The sequence below is a fragment of the Leptidea sinapis genome, chromosome 27 (genome assembly GCF_905404315.1).
Source record: "Leptidea sinapis chromosome 27, ilLepSina1.1, whole genome shotgun sequence".
Lineage (NCBI taxonomy): Eukaryota > Metazoa > Arthropoda > Insecta > Lepidoptera > Pieridae > Leptidea > Leptidea sinapis.
Window position 1 is genome coordinate 4,263,272 of NC_066291.1, and position 19,771 is coordinate 4,283,042.

Consider the following 19,771-nt stretch of genomic DNA (forward strand, 5'->3'; position numbering starts at 1 on the left):
AACCAGCTAAAACGTTTGACTATTTCCCTTGTATCACTCTGCACAAATTATACCTACCTAGGTAAAATACCTAATTTTAAAAACGGTCAATTATAATATAATTATAAGTTTCTTGCCACTTCTTATGAGAGCCATACTTTTCTGAAGTGGTGGGAAATGGTAAAATGTATAAACTTTGACATTTATAGGTCTCACATGCTAAAAGACTTCAGTATTATGCCTACATCAATATATTTGAGGATGTTTTTATAGCAACTTATAAATTTTTGGAATTTTCAATATCTGTAATAAGTATATATCAGCGTATCTATTTTGATGCTCGCTACATGAAGGGCATATCCATTGAACATTTTCAGATAGAAATTATCGTATTTAATTTATTTTTAGTAATTTATTATTATATTCCTACTTACTAAATATATAATATTTTTTTCATATATATTTCCAGTCACCTCCGATACCGTGGAGTAAGATTCTACTGTCTATGCCGTTCTGGGCAATAATGTTGGCTCACATGGGACAGAACTACGGCTACGAGACGTTGATGACGGAGCTGCCAACATTCATGCGACAAGTGCTGCACTTCTCTATCAAGGATGTGAGTTCAATAATATTATATCGATATTCGATAGTCCAACATTCCTCCAATCTGTCCTCAATTCGACCTCATGATCGATCAAAACAGACTCAATAATATGCTCGATAATCTGATCGAGGATGTTTAAATAATTCGTGTTTCTGCGCTAGATCTATTGAGAACATAATAAAAATCGTTCTTAACAAGCTTATTACTGAGGTTAAAATAAAAATACAGGGGTGATACGAAGATGATGGAAGCTAAGTATATAAAATAATAGAACAAGAACATCTAATTGTGGTGCTCAACGGAAAAGTGTCTCAAGAGACAGAATGACAAGACAAGAATCAGATGTATTTTTCCACGGGAATCGAACACAACCCGTTGATCTATAAACAGAGACCATTAAACCGTCGTCGGACACGTTGAACCTTGAGCAGCTATGGATTAGCCCATAAGCAAACTAAGCAACTGCAACACTGCTTGCAAATTGCCCCCCGCAGGGGGTCAATATATAATATTAGATATATAGATATAATATTAGATATATAGGCATATATATAATATTAGATTATTATTAATATTAGCAATAGTTAAGGGGGGGCAATTTACAAATGGACTCGACACGACTTTAACCCTTTCGCTTTGGGTTATTTAAATGCAATGCTTGATTTCGGTGACAAATTTAACAAAAAAGGCAAATTCTAACAATGTGCAAGAAAACTTTTACTGCTGTTTCCATATTCACATTTAGCTGAATGTCGATTTAGTGCTGTAAATGATTTACTGATAAAAAAAATCGACTTGATATAATACAACGTGGAGACTTGAGATTAAAGCTAAGTAAATTGGAACCTAATATAAAATCTCTATGCAGCAAGCATCAAACGCAAGGACTGTTCTAAATGAGTATAGAAAAATCAATATTAAAATTATTTTTAATTTTAGTTTTTCTTTGTGTTTTAAATTTTACTTACGATGTTTTGATAACAATATTCAGAGGTTAAAAATTATGCATGGGGAGCATAACTATTTTAGAAATATTAAGGTGGGGCCTATAAAAAATTGGCAAAAATTGGCTTAGAGCATCACTTATGGGGAGCAGCATAAACAACACCAAAAACATTTATTACAACATTCACCATTCAAATACTCTTTGTGTTTGAAAATCCTCAAATTTAAACTGAGTAGTTACTATAGCGATGAGTTGACACAAAATTGCATTACAATTATAAAAGAACGTGTTTTTTGTATTACAATACATATTATATTAAGTACTCCATGTAAAATCTTTCGTCTTTCGAGCGTATTCTTAAGTTAGTGGTGATCTATCTCATTGTTGAAACATTACGTTCGCTTTATATTTATAAAGGTTTCGAATATTTATTCGCACATAATATTCAAATAATTCTTGTAAATACACAAAGCTATTTTTGTATCTACCATACAAATATCTATTTATTTAGTAGAGTTAGGTTTAATTTCAAAACATTTCTAAATACCAAAATCTAGTATTTGGCTTGAAGTTACTTCATGCGTGAATTGCTTAGGGCAACAAGATGTCTTTTTATTCCATCCGCACAAACATCGTTACAGTTACAAATATATGAAGTACATCAATTAACCTCAATATGTGCCACCGCTTTGTAATCTCATTCAATTTGTTGAACCCGACCTCGCTATATTTGATTAATGGCAATATCAGTGTGAATTGAGTCATGACTGTCTACATCATGATGCATAGCATTCAGGATTATTTATGCGACTATGTTTGGGCCGCAAGACTGCTTTCAAGCAGAATTATCGTTATTTTTTTTCCAAAATACTCTATTTTCAGGTATTGATAAAATTATTTTCAATGTCTTTTAATCTTCAATTCTTCTTCGTAAATTGATAGGTTTATGGGTAAACTGACCCACTCAGTGACCAATGTTGTATTTCGTATTATGAAACTTTTTCTAAACTTTTTCACTTCTGTGTGTGCATACTTATTTTAGTAGTTACTTAGTTATATCAAATTACCAAAAAAAATTGTAATAGTCATTATTTATGAGAAATAAAATTAAAATACACTGTCAAAAAATTATCCCACAAAGATGGCATATCACTGACAAATTTCGTTCAGTTTACAATTTCATTCATAAATAGTAAGTTCCCTGCTCTGCGCTACACATCCTAGTTCCATTTAATAAGTATTTGGTACGTCCATAATTTTTGAACAGCTACATAATATCAATACCTCAGTTCCAAAGAGTGACAATTAAAAAAAGGGTTCTCAAACAAAATTCAGAAACAACTCAAGTGGTTGTTGTATGAAACATCTAATATTTACGATATCCACTAAATGTATTTCCGTCTTTCAGAACGGTTTCGTGTCCGCGTTGCCGTACCTCTGCATGTGGCTGTTCTCCATGTTCATCTCGGTGGTGGCGGACTGGATGCTGTCCAGCGGCCGCTTCAACCACACGCAAGTCAGGAAGATCATCAACAGTATCGGTGAGTTTCTCGTATTATCAGACTCCTCAAAATCAGAAGCAACTAACAATTGTAGGAACAGGCGGAGAGTGCTATGTCACCGGACACAGACCGATTGCAATTTATCATCAAGGTCAATATTTTCTTTTTTATTATCATTTGAGGTATTCGTGCAACAGCTAACACAGTTCCACATGTTAGTAGGAGACGTCACTTTATGTGCAGCCATTCATCGAAAACCTTTATGTGCCGTTCATCCAGGACTGTCACTACCCTCATTTGTACCAAAAACAGCGTTGTACTATAACGTTGTTTCGGTTCGTAAGGTGTAATTACAGTCAAGGCATCTATTCCGCTCTAAGTCTCAAGCTGACGGAAGCAAAGCAATGGTCGCATCGCAGTACGTTACGCATAAGGTTGTTTTATGATGCTAATTAACCGACTATTAATCTCCAAAACATCCAACTAGTTGGCCAATCCGAGCATTGGTTTCGAGTTATGTCTGTGCCCTTTCGCTGGTGATAGAGCCGAATTCAAACCTTCATGAGTGAAGAAGCTCTGAGGGATAAAGGAGACAGGCAGATGATGCCGTTTCGAATAAGTACTGTTCCACTACTTATTGTGTATGTACAGGAAGCTAAAGTCCAACTGATCTTTATCTCGTTTGTTCGCAGGTGAATACGGTCCAGCGATTGGTCTGTTCATAGCAGCCAACACAGGCTGTAACCCCGCGGCCACAGTCGCCATCCTGGCCGTCGGTGTCGGGCTCAACGGCGGTATCTACTCCGGTTTCAAGGTGGGGATACAGGCACAGGGCCTGCATCATTGAGTAGAGAGAAGCGTTTCATAGTTGATATACATTGTTGACCAAGTCGGAAAGTTAGCAATTCTTGAAAGGGTACACCCGAATATTGGATCGCACTTTCCGCGATCGGTACATAGCGCTGTTTTTTTAATTTAGAAAATATTTATGTAACTTAATAAACGCGGAGAGCTATTTAAAGTCCATTTGACAGCCTTCTTAAAAAAAGATGAATGCTGATACAGAGTTTGTAGACATTTTGTAAAAAATTTAGGTTAAATAATTTATACGTCTAGATAGTCTCATGCTGTAAGACAACCGATTTGTATGACACTTTGTGTTAGTGTGCGTGAATTGCTCAAAATAGAAGTTACTTCTAAAGTCATTTTTTTTCGACGTTTTCACCGCTGTCATAGTCTATCTAAGCATTTTAGTAAGTTTGTCAAAATATCAAAACAAAAAGGACAAATTATTAATAACACTAGTAAGGGATTAGTTAGTCAACTTAGTTGTACACACGATAGTAATGGATGTTCGTACAACTTTACCAGCATAATATTTGTACGTTATAAATGATGATGATAATCATGACAATTGCATGCGAATACGTTGGTTCTTATCACTTTTTCCTAAAGTACCGTAGATTATGTATGTAACATGAATAACATAATGACACGAAGCGAAATACTTGAATTAAGTCTTAGGCCGCGTTTCCACCTGCAAGCAAACTCGCAGAAGTCTTGCATGAGTTCTTGCAATAGTGTTTACATGTCGTACTAATTCCTGCAATTTATTTCTGCTATAAATATCTTGCGAGAAGCTCGCGGATCATACTATCGCAACTTATCGCGGAGGTCACTACACACGAGAGCTTACGAGTATACAACTGGAAGATGGTCAACAATATTTTAATTTAATTCGCGGTCAAACCGCAGTTGATTTAGAAGTGTTATTAGTAAAAGTTGGCAATAAAAAATAAGTCACAAGACACACATTTCAGAGATTTGTTACCATCGAAGAAACGACTCGTTTCGATGCTGCGCTTTTTCGGATCTCATTTTCAGTTGTAGAGAATTCTTTTACGATGGAATTAAGCACAGACTTTTTAAATTCAGTTTTTATAATCCCCATGCCGGTTCATCCCACAAACAAGGATTGCACTCATAATATCCTATTAACTTTATAATTCACGACGTTGCCGTTGACTCATTATTTTCACTTTAAACAAAAACATAAGCCATGCGGATGACACTTGCTGCGAGATATACGAAACTAGACCGATAAGCAGCGAGATCTGTCACGAGTCGATGCAGACATGTTTAGACATGCTTTCGCAACTACTTGCAGAAAGCGCTTGACAAACTGTCGCGACAGCACTTGCAATGGGGTTTACACTTGCAAGCTGCTGTCAAATAGACTGTCGGACATTTCTCGCGGAACTTATCTTGCAGGTGGAAACGCGGCCTTAGTCAAATTGACAATTATATTATAAGATAATTCTTAATTTTTGAGTTACGTCCTATGGTTACAACTAAAAACGAAAATAAAAGAGCATCAAATGAAAATGAGATCTAATTAGTAAAAAAAAATATTTCAGGTGAACCACTTGGATATATCACCACGTTTTGCCGGTATCCTGATGGCGTTCACCAACTGCCTCGCCAACTTGACGGGACTGCTCGCCCCCATCGTCGCCGGCTACATCATAGAAGGAAGGGTAAGGATCATAAAATGCAGATATTATCAAACTCACATCAAATACAATAACGAAAATTGATCCGGCTCGGAGGACCATTTTAAAATATACATAATAAGATATATTGTAAGACTTTTTCGGCATATCAATACAAAAATTACGAGGAGTTGGTTCAAACGTACTATGTAGTGTGACAAATGAGAAATTTATCAATAATTTCACGGAAAAAATATATCGTACCTACGCATCGTAATAATAACACTCTTTATTTTAAACGCATCATAAGTATACTTAACTTGAATATAGATTTAAAGAACATTTATGAATATAATTATACTGATAACATCTCTAGTAGGTAAAGTCCGCATTTAGTTGTATTCGAAAAGCTGCCGCAATACGGAATCAACCTTTGACAGTAATTGTAACCGATACTCGATAGGTACACGATAACAACTTGGACCATGTTCTGAATGATACCCAGAAATCAATAATAAAGTTCTTTCATGACAAGTTATTTATTATGAATTTGAATTTTGGTATTTTTAATTATTGAAGCAATAAAAGGAACCATTTTAAAATATGTCTTTGGATTAAGCCAAATTAAGTATTTTTTTGTTTTACAGCCAACTCAAGCTCAATGGAAGAAAGTATTTTACATTGCGGGCGGTGTGTACATCTTCTGTGCGACATTCTACAACGTATTCGGTTCCGGAAGACGGCAGGAGTGGGACAACCCCGCAGATGACGCCGCAAACGCAAAAAAGATCGCCGACAAAAAAGCGATGAAGTTGGAAAAGAAAGTTGCGAAAAGTGAGAACACAGCGGAGACCGCGCAGTAGGGTATGTTAGCTCGGCGAACACAACTGACAACACTGATGACTCAGTCAGCTTGAATTGACAACCAAAGAGAAAATAAAATGTTTTGGGGTTACAAATAAAAAAAGTCTGACGTATTTATTTTTTTATTATACTTACAGTTACAGGTAAAAGGGAAGCAAGATTTGCAATTATTGATATTAATAAAAACTGGGAAATGTGTGCCTTCAACTTTGACATGTTAATTTTTAATCCGTATTATAATGCTTCTATAGTTAGATTTTATTTTTAGTTGTGTTCGCATTGAGCGTAGTTACCTACAATGATACGAGTTTCAAAATTAGAGCTTTTAGGTGTGACTGTTAGCAGTTTCAATTTATAAATCTTCTTGATTTTTCTTCTTCCATAGTGGATCAAAAATTCGACAATTTTTCGTAGAAATGTACTAGATACAAACAAAAGAATTTACTCAATAATTATTGCAGCATAAAAAAACACATAAGTACACGTACCTGTGTAGAATGTTACGGACTCGACCAATAACCATTTGAAATAGAATGTAATGTTTTCATCAACAGAATTGTAATATACAAACTGAGAATTGAATTCCCTAGTATATTTTAAATAAAGTTCGGAAATTATAATTATTCATGTGCAATGTCTATACAAAGAGAGTCGAATTAGATTTGCATTGTGGTCCTGTTTGCATACAGTCCTAAACCTGGGTCAGTGTATTTTGTAAGTACAAAATGCACGGGAGACGCACATCAACAAGGCTGTGATATTATCTTGTGTAGAGGTTTGAGCTCGTATCATGCAGTTGTAATGTTATTTATTAAAACAACAATAATTTAAGTACCATACAAGTATTGTTAGGGTGTGGTTCCATTGAAGTTAAGAAATAGACCAATAGTGTTGTATAGCTGACTTAACATTAAAAAGCTTGAAATAAAACGTCTTGTATGTTAATAACATGATATGAAACTGATGATTTATTTGTAAGAAAATTAATTCAACACAAATTTTCAAGAGTTCAACAGTTTCTCTTAAATAGGCATGTTAATTAATATCTACTAAAATTAAAGAAAAATAAAATGTTGTCTTCGACTAATTAATAATCATTGTCCAAACAATTCAAATAAATATTAAAGAAAAGGATACGATGACAAAATTATATATACCTACATAATATTTTATTCTTGCCGCCATGTTTGTTTCTGTTAGCGGGATTTGACAATGTGTCATTTGAGTTGAAAGTTGTGTTTGTCAATTGTCAAGTATTTTAAAATCCTTATGATTTAGTGACATAAATAATTATTTGTTAAATTATAAGGGACATAAATAAAAAAATATTAGTTAAAGATCTCAGTCTGTCAGATGACTTTTAAATTAAACAATCCTATTGGTCTGTTTCTGTATTCTTGGAGTAGCACAATAGTAATAGAGATGAATGAGAGGTTAAGTGACAATGGGTCCAAATGTATGTTACCGTCCGTGCCAGTGATTATAAAGTTCTGGCGTTAAATTTCATTAAATCTGCCGTGCCATTGCTGAATATAGATACCTTGTTGGCAGATACTCGAATACTTCCTACTATTTTTTATAAAAATAACCCTATGTATTGAAATTTAAATTATAAATATGTCAAATCTGTTTTATTAGTCTCCGTAAAAATGTTATGATAATCTATTTACAGAAATTATTATATATTAACTCAATAATATCCTTGAATAAAATTTAGACACCACTATAGTCTTGTTGTATTGCTTTTATTGGTTTCGTAGCAAAATATATTATTTTAGTTAATTAAATGTATGGCAGGCTATAATACGTATTCATGCATTCTTTGTGAGACTATTAAACGTGGAAATAGTTCCTAGTTACTGACATACTTATCGCTAAAGGACAACTCCAGATATCCACAGGTATAAAAAGTTATAAAGATTTAATAAGAGAGCTTCGGTTTGAAGTTTTCGATTTTCGAAAATGTGCGTCTAGTCGACGTTGTTACGGTGATGGAAAATATAAAAGTACTCACACCTGCGAAGAAGTTCAAAGGTAAGTTTTCAGTTAACCAACTCGCACCATGCGGGCGTGGTAGACTACAAACTACAGGCTCAACAGGGCTTAAACCCAGGTCGTTTTTACGCAAAATAGACGAACCTACATATACTACCTTTTCCTAGCCATAAATCGCAATGTTATTTTCGAATTCTTTTCATTTTAAAGGTACCGTCTGAAATTTCAATCTGAAGTTGTCCTTTGGTTTAAAGTTTAAATCATCATAGAATTCTTGACAGTGGTTTCTGGTGTGGTTATTTTAAAAGTACCCTCAAAAAACGGCAGACATTATTTCTATGTGATAAGTACCTATCGTATAATATTAATGAGCTTGAGATAAAATCAATGAGCTTGTATTTATGATGTTAATAACTGCGACAAAGTTGTGGGTTTTATAATATTATGTGTATTTATTTAAATTCCACAGCAGAGACAGAAAGTTTGACATTCTTATAGCAAATTAAACTTATATTAAAAATGCTAATCGACCTCATAATTGTGTATGTCTCTTTTTTGTGATTTTTTTGCTTATTTAAAAAGTAAAGTTAAATTATTTCAAAATAATCTGTCTGTTGTGGAGAAACTATTTGCTGTAAAATTTTATGTGTATACATATATATGTGGACAAAATAATTAATATATAAATATAGAACTTTTTACAATGTACAATAATTTTACTCTTGAATTTTCCAATAAATGAATCCAAGTTTATGATGTTTTTTATTATTACTTAGATTTTAATAGAATAATAATTTGGTAGAAAAGTGTTGTTTTAGGTACTACTAGACGTAACAGACAAACAGGTGATCATTATTTGTGTCCAACTTGCATTTTTATGCCGATGATAAAACTGTAGCCAGCAGAGATCTCTCGGAAAAACGTCGACCATTGCCAAAATAATTATATGTTGTTTGAGTTTAAAAGGTCCTAGAATGTGCTGAAACTAATCTTGTTATGGAAAATACACAAGTTTGCGAATAGGGTATTCTTAATACCTACCCTATTGGACCCATCACCATTTTTCAAAAATACTCTCCTCAATGCAACAAAAGAATAGTCAGACCCTTGGGCATCTCAAAGGCAGAAGAAACTGGGGTCATTCATAGAACAGACAATACTTTAAGTCAGCCCACATTCTAACGATTAATAAGGCGCAGGCCCGATCATACTGTATCGCTCATTTGCTACAAGAACATGAACAGAACAGGAAATGGAGACAGAGACTACCAGTACAGAGAATACACATTTACTAAATAAGCTAGATAAATCCAGAAACTTAGTAACTAGCATTATATACAAACACTCTCCTTATTACAGCGAGACTAAAGTGTTCATTGTTCATGTGTGATAATTTTACAAATGTTAGTGAAGTGTGGAGTATTTTGCTTTTGGCATAAACGGCGTCATATTCACGTATACAATATTTTTTTTTCTGTCAAATATTTTATTTAATTAATATAATCTTTAGGAAATAGTGTTTACTGCGTATATAAAATGTAATATTTTGTATTTTAGTGTACATTAGTAGAACATCTACGAAAATAAACATCAAGAAAGTAGTATTGAAAAATCCGTATTTACCTGTTTTTTTTTATGTTATAGGAGGACAAACGAGCGTACGGGTCACCTGGTATTAAGTGATCACCGCCGCCCACAATCTCTTGCAACACCAGAGGAATCACGGGAGCGTTGCCGGCCTTGAAGGAAGGAGTACGCGCTTTTTTTGAAGGTACCCATGTCGTATCGTCCCGGATACACCGCATAAGGAAGCTCATTCCACAGCTTTGTAGTGCGTGGTAGAAAGCTCCTTGAAAACCGCACTGTGGAGGACCGCCAGACATCCAGATGGTGGGGGTGATACCCTAACTTTTGGCGTGTCGTGCGAAGATGGAATTCGGCGGCAGGAATCAGGTTAAACAGCTCTTCGGAACACTCCCCGTGATAAATGCGGTAGAAGACACACAATTAAGCGACATCTCTACGCAACGCCTGTGAAATGTTTCTTTAGTTGGATTGTTGCTATACCTAGTCTTGTCCTTATATAATGAAACAAAGAAAAAAAATTCTATTCATAAATATAAAAAGCTTATTCGAAGAGGTCTCCATTGGCTGCAATACAGTCCTTTAAACGTTGAGGCCAGTTATCAATAGAAGCACGCACTCTTTCCAAGAGAAAATTATTCACTGCCAATCGTACGGATTGTTATAGGGACTCCAAATTATCACGGCGCTTAGAGCAAGCCGTAGGTACTCTCTAAAACTGACTATAAATCATAATCCAGCGGATTAAGATCGGGACTAGACGACGGCCAGTCTTCAGCTCTTATGAAGTCTGAAAAGTTCGTTTCCAACCAAGACTGCCTAGATCGAGCTTTATGACCCGACGCCGAGTCTTGCTGGAAGGACCATTCTTTGTTATTGAACATGGTAATGTGATGAATGGTATCTTGATACACTAATACCGATGTTTTGATACATTTTTCACAAAAGTATGGCTCACTCACTCCTTCATAGCTAATACCCCACTGATCATCACTGAACTCGGATAGTGTCCACGTTGCACTCTGTCGACTAATTGGGGTGCTTCCTTACAGGTTTGAGCATAAATACGGTCCTTTTGTTTGTTAAAATGTTGCTCACTTGTAAAAATATTCTCATCCGTAAAAAAAAATCTGTGACCCCCTTTGTGTACCGCTTCAGTAGTTGTTTCAATTTGACCACCCTGTTCTTTTTTAAATTATCAGTTTAGAAATAACCAGTAGGTATGTCTCTTATAGACTGCAAGTCATCTTTTAAAATACGCAACATGGTTCTTTGTGCTATTTTCATCTCCCGAGATAAAATCTCTTGCTTTCGCACAGGATTTCTTCGATTTTTTTCCCTTACTGCTTTGACCACCTTTTTCGTACGAACACTACGTGAACGGCCAGATCTTGTACACAAACATTTTACTAATACCAAGCGAATGGAGAGTTTTAAGAATTGCATCTGGCTCCATACCTACTTTGTGTGATGCAATCACAGCGATTCGATTCTCTTTATCACCCTACTCTATTTTAATATCGCAAAATATTATACAATGTATTGGCGCAAAATGAGAAAAATTAATGAACAATCATTTAAAATAGAGAAATTTCAAATTCAAATGTAATATTTTGTTTATATTTTAATGTAACAGTATTTATGGCCAGACTAAGTATAATAGCAACAGAATCTAATGCAGAACTCGCCATTACATTTTTAATTAATTCCATTAAAATACAGAAAAATAACGATAAAAACACTTAAATTAAAACGCGATCCTATTTGACAGGAGATTAATGGACACTAAATTGTTTCAAAACGATTTCATGGTCTTCACTTATTGCGTCTATTTCTCACATCTAGGTTTTTTTGTAAGGATAAGTATCTCATATTCACACAGGGTTCGTCTATTACGCTAGTATACTAAGTTACTACGGACCACTACCACCTCATATTTTAAGGAAAGCTATCATCGAGAAGAAGAACACTGTCTGAGTTCGTCACGTTGCGGTAGATTATGTTCGTATAAGTAACCGTACGTAACATAAATATTCCTTTTCACGACACAACGCTTGTTGCAAATGATAACTGAACCAACCCACGTAGCACGTTTGCATACTTACCTATTTGTCGCCTTCGTAATGTCGCTACTACTGTCAAATCATTGGTTAATTTAGTGCAATTCTTCAACATTGTATTGTTTAGCGTTATCTAGAGAAACCGTATTAAAACTTGATCAGGTGCTACTACTCGATTTTTTACATCCAGCTCAATCACTAATGAGCGAACTTTCTTTCTGACAGTAATAAACTTTACTTTGGTTGGATTATAGTATTTTCCAACGACATCTTCACAAACTAAAATCTAATTTGATACGGAATGAAATGAACACGAGCCGCGGTGCTAATGATCGCCGTTCGCACCGATTTTTCTATCCAATCAACGGCGTCGGGTTCTCATCGAGCACACACGTCTAATACCTACACGAAAATAATTTCTAAACAAAATGCAAATGTCTATTTGTTTGTTCAGCGCCTCAGTATCATGGAGCGCGATAAACATTTAACGTAGACGAAGTCGAGGGTTCATATTTTTTATAAATATAGCATGAAATATGGCTCGCAGCTTGCTGGGTTTAAAAAGATAATACAATAAAGGTAGATAATATAAATATATCACAATTTTATAAATAGTAGGTAATTATAGTAAAAAAAGACCTTTATTAAGACTATTTCATTGTAAAACTTAAAATACAATATTTTTTAAGTAATTTCTTTTCTGTAATGCTTCAAACTGAACGCTCCAGTTCCACTTCTGCACGGAAGCCCTACCATTAGACAGGCCGACGCCGACCGCAGATTATCCACCTTAGCATTCAACACTGATTCTTTTAAGAACAATAACGAAGACTCAAACGACATTTGCTGCAGAGGAGACGAGGATGCCTCCATTCCTTTCCGACTCATCGGCTCAAACACTCCATTATATGTCATATAGTCCGCTATCAAAGACAAATGACGTGGATCCACGGTTATTCCGTACACATTAAATACATTCTGTATCTCCTTAATAATCACTTTATTGGCAGCTTCTATGCCGTAAGTATTGGCAATTGCATGAATATCGTTACTGTAAAGCTTATTTAAGTCCAACAAGTGATTGTACTTGAACATTTGCACTATATTTATGCCTTCTGTCTTCAAGTAAAGAACATCCTTTTCTTTATTCGTTATTGCACGTTTGATGTTCGGTATTTCGTAAATTACTGATTTCATAGCGGCTTCCTTTAAGGCTTGGGAGAGATCTACCTGCAAAAATGATATTGGGAAGAGTACTGTTAGTTCACACCACTGGTGATTAACAGTATCAAATGAGTAGCTAGTAGCAGCACTTAAACGATCAACGACGTCTGCCATTGCTTTGCTGTCAGCAACTGATATGTTTGCTGCAGATTCTTCAGCATCTACATCTTTCTCATTCTCATTTTTTTCCACTTCTTCATCAGATTTCTCCTCTTCCCCTGACTCTGGGTCTTCGTACTCTTGCTCCTCTGTTCGTCTCTTCCGTAATTTTACCTGCAATTAAGAATTGCCTGATAAAACTATGTGATTGCCAAGAAAGATAAAATATATTTTAAATTGAAGCAACAAATCGGATCTTTTCTTCTCTATTTTAATTACTTTATTAAATGCACCCAGCCCTATAGATTTCTTATTAGAACGAGTATCATATATTTATGTTATATACATTCGCTTGCTGCAGGACATAAAAAGTGAAGGTAAACATATAATGTTGAATGATACAATAATTATCTATTGTTAAGATTCAGTAATCTTTTTACTTTTTTAAAACACGCCTTATCAAATAATGACCACAAATCTTATAGTACTTACATCTGTGTTATCATCATCATCATTTGGACCCTCTTCATCTGAACTGTCAGCATCTGGATCAGCGGGTATTGTGTCTTCACCACCACCTTCAATTGGCCCATCTTCGAAGCCGTCATCATCATCACCATCATCGTTCACAGCTTTTTTTTTCTTCTGCTTCTCAGTTGACCACAGGACACCACAGTTTGTTTTCGCTTGTTTTCGTACAACAGTAAACATTTCTTGGAAAAATTTATTCTGCATGTGCTTTATAATCTGTGATGGTTTCACGATGTATTGCGGTTTATACTGACTATATGGTAGGAACCAAAATCGCATCGTCGTCTTTAATTGCCTGCTGGGTTTTGTTACAATTTCACATTCAACATTTATCTTCTCCAAAACATCATTTACAGTCACGCGATTCATAATCTTTCTTAATTTCTCAGCTTTTCGGTTTAAATTAGATAAAGTGTCTAGAAATGGTATATCCATATTTGGTGTTTTTAGCTTAGCAGATGCTGTCATTAGAATTTCTCTTAGACGAGGTATACCTAGTGTGACATTCATATCACCTCTACCAGCAAAGTGAAAGGTATTCAGTGTCATCTGGGTTGATGGTTCACCAACAGATTGTGCTGCCAGTAAACCAACAGGCTCTCCAGGTGCTGCCATGGAGGCTAAAAATTTCGCATTCATTATTTCAATAAATTTCTCGTTTTCTGTATATTCATTAAACATGTTTGCACTACGATTCTTAAGGTAATTCTGAATTAGGTCGTCTAGCTGTTCATTGATAACACCGAATTTGTATTCAGGAGACATTTTGCTAGTAACTGGATCAGGACAAGGTTTGCGTTTGTATTGAGACATTTCATCACCATCAAGTGCTCGCCACTTTTTTTCCAGCTTCCAATAAAATGGGTCGCGTGTTTCATTAGTCGGTTTCTCTCGGAGGGTTAAATCGCTCCGCACAATTTCCGAAAACTTTGAAAATGCGCTCGTTTTATTTTTATTAAATGGACTACCATACTTTTTTTTCCATTTCTTTAACGATTTTTGTGATTTCACTAACTCTTTCGATATTTCTTCTTTTTTTAGCTTCTTTATTACGGACTTACTTATCACTGCATCAGCATTGGCATCAAGAAATGGTAGTTGATCTTTCTTGAAAAATTGGCATTTGCAAACATCTAATCCATCTTCTCCATATGCATATTGAATAACACTACCATCTGCATCCCTTACTGTATGATCATATGCTACATTTAAGCCTTCTAAATGTTTGATAAGACATCTCTGTAAATAACCTGATCGACTTGTTTTTACAGCTGTATCAATTAATCCTTCACGGCCAGCCATGCAATGAAAGAAAAATTCTTGAGGCTGAATGCCAGTCATAAAACGACCGTCAATAAATCCACCAGCTCTAGGGGACACATCATATGGAGGAAAACTAGGCAATGATCTTCCAGATATCATTAATGGAGGCCTTTTACCCTCAAGTTCAATTTGGCCAAGTAAACAGGATATTTGCATAGTGTTCACTGTTGATCCTTTTGCACCTGATTGGACCATAAGCTGTAGATTGTTTGAAGGAAACTTTTCCAGCAACCCTTGAGATAAACACACTGTATTAATATTATTTGTGTATGAATCCAGAACATTTTTGTATTGCCTGTCTAAATTTGCGCGAAATTTGGGGTCTTTTGTCATCCTATTTGCTATTGTGTCTTTAAGAACACTATCTTCTACATCTACTGGCAAATCTGTAGCTTTCAGAGCAGCAACTTTACCAATTTGTCTAACAAGTTCTATTATTTCATCCCTATTTTTATCAGCATCTTCAAAAACTAAGATATCTTTTACTCCTAGTGAAAATCCGAGCCATTGCAAATAAAAAGTAAATAATTTCGAAAATGAACTAAGTAAAGCAGTTGAACTATCCCCTCCATACAATTCACACATGCAATGCACCAATCCATAAGGTGTAGCTCCATAGTGAGTTTTATCTAGTACTCCACACAGAAGCTCACCTTTTCTTATATAGACTTCTGCTTCAGACATATCATTAGGATTACTGAATGGTGTGCCTCCAGCTTTCCAAGTTCTATAGGGCAATTTTTGCCAAGCTTTTGCACCAATTTTAGCTTTACCTACAAGTGACAAATATGCTTTTCCTTTAGGTATGTTGTTAATAATAATTGTAGATAAAACCTGTTTTCCGGACCAGAGCATTACTGGCTTTAAAATAGTTGGAGGTAATAATGTGATCTCACCCTTGTGACTTGAAAGACCTTGAAAAACCAACTGTTGGTAATCTGATTTATTAAAGAAAGTTCCCCTCATAGACATCCTCACTCCAGATATAACATGATCTTGAATCAACCCACTAAGAGGAGTACCATCCTTAGGTACTAGATACTGTTTACGAACAGACATTATATTATATGCTTCACTTCTAGCAATCTCATTTTGTGGGAAGTGTGCGTTCATTTCATCACCATCAAAGTCAGCATTATATGATTTACAGTTGGCATAGTGCAACCTTAATGTCTTTTCCCCTTTAAGTATTCTTGCTCTATGTGCCATCATACTAGGTTTGTGTAAGGAGGGCTGCCGATTTAGTATTAAGATATCACCATTTATTAAATGTCTGTGTACAATTTTTAAGCCAGGTTTCTTGTATTCTTCAGGTGTGAGAAGCCTTTTTGCTAAGCTTTTTCTCTTTTCTATTGAATCTGCTGGAATAATTATAGTTCGACCATTTTTTATCTCTAATTTTTCTGCTCCTGGATGTATATTAGGACCATTAATCACCATTTTTCTTAGTTCATCAACATTAAATTCAGTTACTGGAACAGGATAGGTAAGTTTTGTAGCAAAAGCATCAGGAATTCCTATTTCATCAATATCAACATTAGGGTCAGGTGTGATAACAGAACGGGCAGCAAAGTTAACTCTTTTTCCCATCATGTGCATTCTAATAAGACCTGTTTTCTTCTCAAGAATTTGCTTTAAGCCTTGACTGGATACTCCCACTCCTTCACAGCTAAGTACATAATTAACTTGTTTCTGCAGCTCTTGCCAGATTAAATGCAGTTTTTCAGCAGGAGATTTCCCATAAGCACTTTGGTATGATTGTCTCAATGGTTGATCTAAGGAATCAATAGCTTTTTCAGGGTCGGGTTCTTTTAAAATTTGTAGAATGACTCTTGCTACATATGAACACTTTAAAATACTTGAATAAACATTAGTTTGTGGATGTTCATATAACTGTCCTTCTAGGATATTGCATGGTCTCACATTAGATGGCAACACGGGCAATGTTTGCATAAAAAATAAATTGGTGCATGGCTTGATATTTGCATACTTCAATACAGGTATGCAATAAACAAGGATATCTTCATCATTCTCAGCAATTGCTGAACAATAGCTTTGTAACTCATCAGGCATTATAATCTTTATACCTTTTTTACCTCCATCTGCACCTGTATTATACATGATCTTATTATCTGTAGTTGTTACTTTTATCAATTTACTTTTACAATAAATACATAACTTTGCAGTATTTATTGATTTAAAATAGTAATTTATGACATTGTTCCTGAGTTTGTCAATGTTTTTATTTTGAAATGTTTTTGTAACACCATCAGATTTTCTAAGTAGCTTTTGATATTTCCTGATAATTTTGTGTGGTTTATCTGGTGATGATAAGTTGTCAGTATTTTTCAAGTCTACTATAAAGTTTTCTAGGTCCAAAGCTGCCGTTACATGGCCAGCATCAAGAAGATCTAATTGTAGCTTTAAAATGAATTTCATTCCATCATCCATTTGTATTTTGAAGCATTTTAAGCATGACACTCTAAATAAAGTGTAAATATTCTTAATGAATAGAGGGTTTACAACTATTAAAGGCAATTCAATGTGGCCAAAATGGCCAGGGCAATGCAAGAGCAAGTTATTACAAGTTTCACAGTGATCATTTCGATCTCGAACTGGACCCATGGATCGGTCATATAGCCCGCCTTTTGTAGGGTTACCCAATGAATCAAATGCGACTGAGTTGGTTATTTTCACCACGCTTAGCTGCTTTATGTCTTCATCACTAAAGAGATGAAATTGAATATAATCTGGATCAACTGATGTCATAGTCTTCAAAGTTGTTGATAATGTCGAGTCTATATCCATTTTGCGTCCCTGAAATAAAGTGATATACAATATACAAATTTAATATAGTGTATTTATTTTCTCTGGAGGAGATCTCCGATAACATAACCCTTAAATTAAACCATACGTACTTAATATTTTAATTATGATATTTTCCAAAATATTTTAATAAATTTAATCCAATAGTTATATTATATTTAATACATAAACAATCTTCATTATATATGAATAAATCAATAACTTTAAATTCAAAACCGAAAACCAATATTTATTTACACTTATACTTTCTAGGTTAGACAATCGTGAAAATGTCAATGAAATGACACAATGTGAATGAAATGTCAATTCAGTTTGATTGTTTTTTTAGTTTTTTATTTCCGCTGCTATTAGCAGATTATGGCTCGTATATTCCATGCATCTGCCGGCTTCAAGTTTTCTTTCATTATTTATTTCACATTGGAAGTTTTTTTTTAAACGAATCGCATTTATATATAATACTAGCTGACCCGGCAAACGTTGTTTTGCCATATAAAGTATAATACACGCGATAGTTTTATAAGTAATAAAATATTGCCTATATTATAGCCTGTACATCATTTTGTTCTATTGTCAATAGTTTTTGCAGCGCACGCTAAAATAGGTTTTCGATTTTACACCTTGTGTTACAAAATAGCAATTTTATTACGGATCCCTAATTTTGAAAAAAAAACATAGCCTATAGCCTTCCTCGATAAATGGACTACCCAACACTGAAAGAATCATTCAAATCGGACCAGTAGTACCAGAGATTAGCGCGTTCAAACAAACAAACAAACAAACACTGCAGCTTTATAATATTAGTATAGATTATGAAGCCTTGCAAGGTGGGCCGGAGAAGTGGTGTGTCCATGGCGCATTCCTATCAATATAGTGGTAATTTATTATTTATGGTTAAAGAACTTTATTCTCATTAAGAACAGAACATATTCACTTACATGAGAAAACAATATAAACATTAGGTATCTTATTCGTAGTACTGCGAGTCTATACAAAACAAAGTGGGTAGAAATGAAAAAACCGCGTAAACATTATGATCAACACATGCATTAAGAGCTACTAGATACGGCATGGCACGTCGGGGTAAGGATAGTTTGATATAATTTTTTTTATATATATATATATTTTTTTTAATGACACTAATTACGTGTATGTATTTTATGTTAATTAAAGCATTTAAAGTAGATATGTATAGAAAATATATATGAGTATTTCGGTAAGTTTTTAATTTATTTTTATAGTTGCGTATGTTATTAGTATTAAATTATAATGTTGTTAGTAGTATTATAGTATTGTACACATATTAATTAATAATATATGTAGGTTTACATCTAATATAGTGGAATATAGGATTATTATTCATTATTTTGATAATTGTTTAATATGTAATGTTTCAGGAGTTTTTTATAGGTTTGTAAAGATTGTGTATTTTTTATGTCACTGGGGAGCTTATTATATAATTGTACGCCTTCGTACATAATATTTTTCTTACCGTAATTAGTTCTTGGTGCTCGACATATTAAATTATTAGCATTTCTTAAAATAATTTTTTGAACTTGTACTTTTTTAGTGAAACTTATTTGTGTATGTATATTTTTCGTTAAAATTTTTCTTACTAATAAACAAGTATTATAAATATATGTTTGAGTAACATTAAGTAATTTTATTTTTTTGTAAAGTTTTTCAGTTGGCGTTAAATAATTATAATTAAATAGTACCTTTATCAATTTATTTTGGGCTCT

The 19,771-nt window shown here is 34.3% G+C and overlaps 2 protein-coding genes across 3 annotated transcripts in view; one reads left to right on the plus strand and one right to left on the minus strand.

The window, feature by feature from the left end:
* LOC126972799 (putative inorganic phosphate cotransporter) overlaps nucleotides 1-9,138 on the plus strand; it is an 85,226-nt gene extending 76,088 nt beyond the window's left edge. For both annotated transcript variants that reach the window (XM_050819857.1, XM_050819856.1), the window contains exons 7-11: nucleotides 449-598; nucleotides 2,941-3,073; nucleotides 3,727-3,848; nucleotides 5,452-5,571; nucleotides 6,174-9,138. In XM_050819857.1, the coding sequence (XP_050675814.1) occupies nucleotides 449-598; nucleotides 2,941-3,073; nucleotides 3,727-3,848; nucleotides 5,452-5,571; nucleotides 6,174-6,389 (741 nt within the window). In that variant the 3' untranslated portion in view covers nucleotides 6,390-9,138. The remainder of the gene's footprint in view (nucleotides 1-448; nucleotides 599-2,940; nucleotides 3,074-3,726; nucleotides 3,849-5,451; nucleotides 5,572-6,173) is intronic.
* Nucleotides 9,139-12,651: 3,513 nt separating this feature from the next.
* Nucleotides 12,652-18,292, minus strand: LOC126972744 (DNA-directed RNA polymerase I subunit RPA1). The gene is made up of 3 exons (XM_050819753.1): nucleotides 18,125-18,292; nucleotides 13,845-18,023; nucleotides 12,652-13,526 (listed from the first exon to the last, which is right to left on the minus strand). The coding sequence occupies exons 2-3, from the start codon at nucleotides 18,012-18,014 to the stop codon at nucleotides 12,714-12,716; spliced, it is 4,983 nt and encodes a 1,660-aa protein (XP_050675710.1). The 5' UTR covers nucleotides 18,015-18,023; nucleotides 18,125-18,292; the 3' UTR covers nucleotides 12,652-12,713.
* Nucleotides 18,293-19,771: the final 1,479 nt, after the last annotated feature.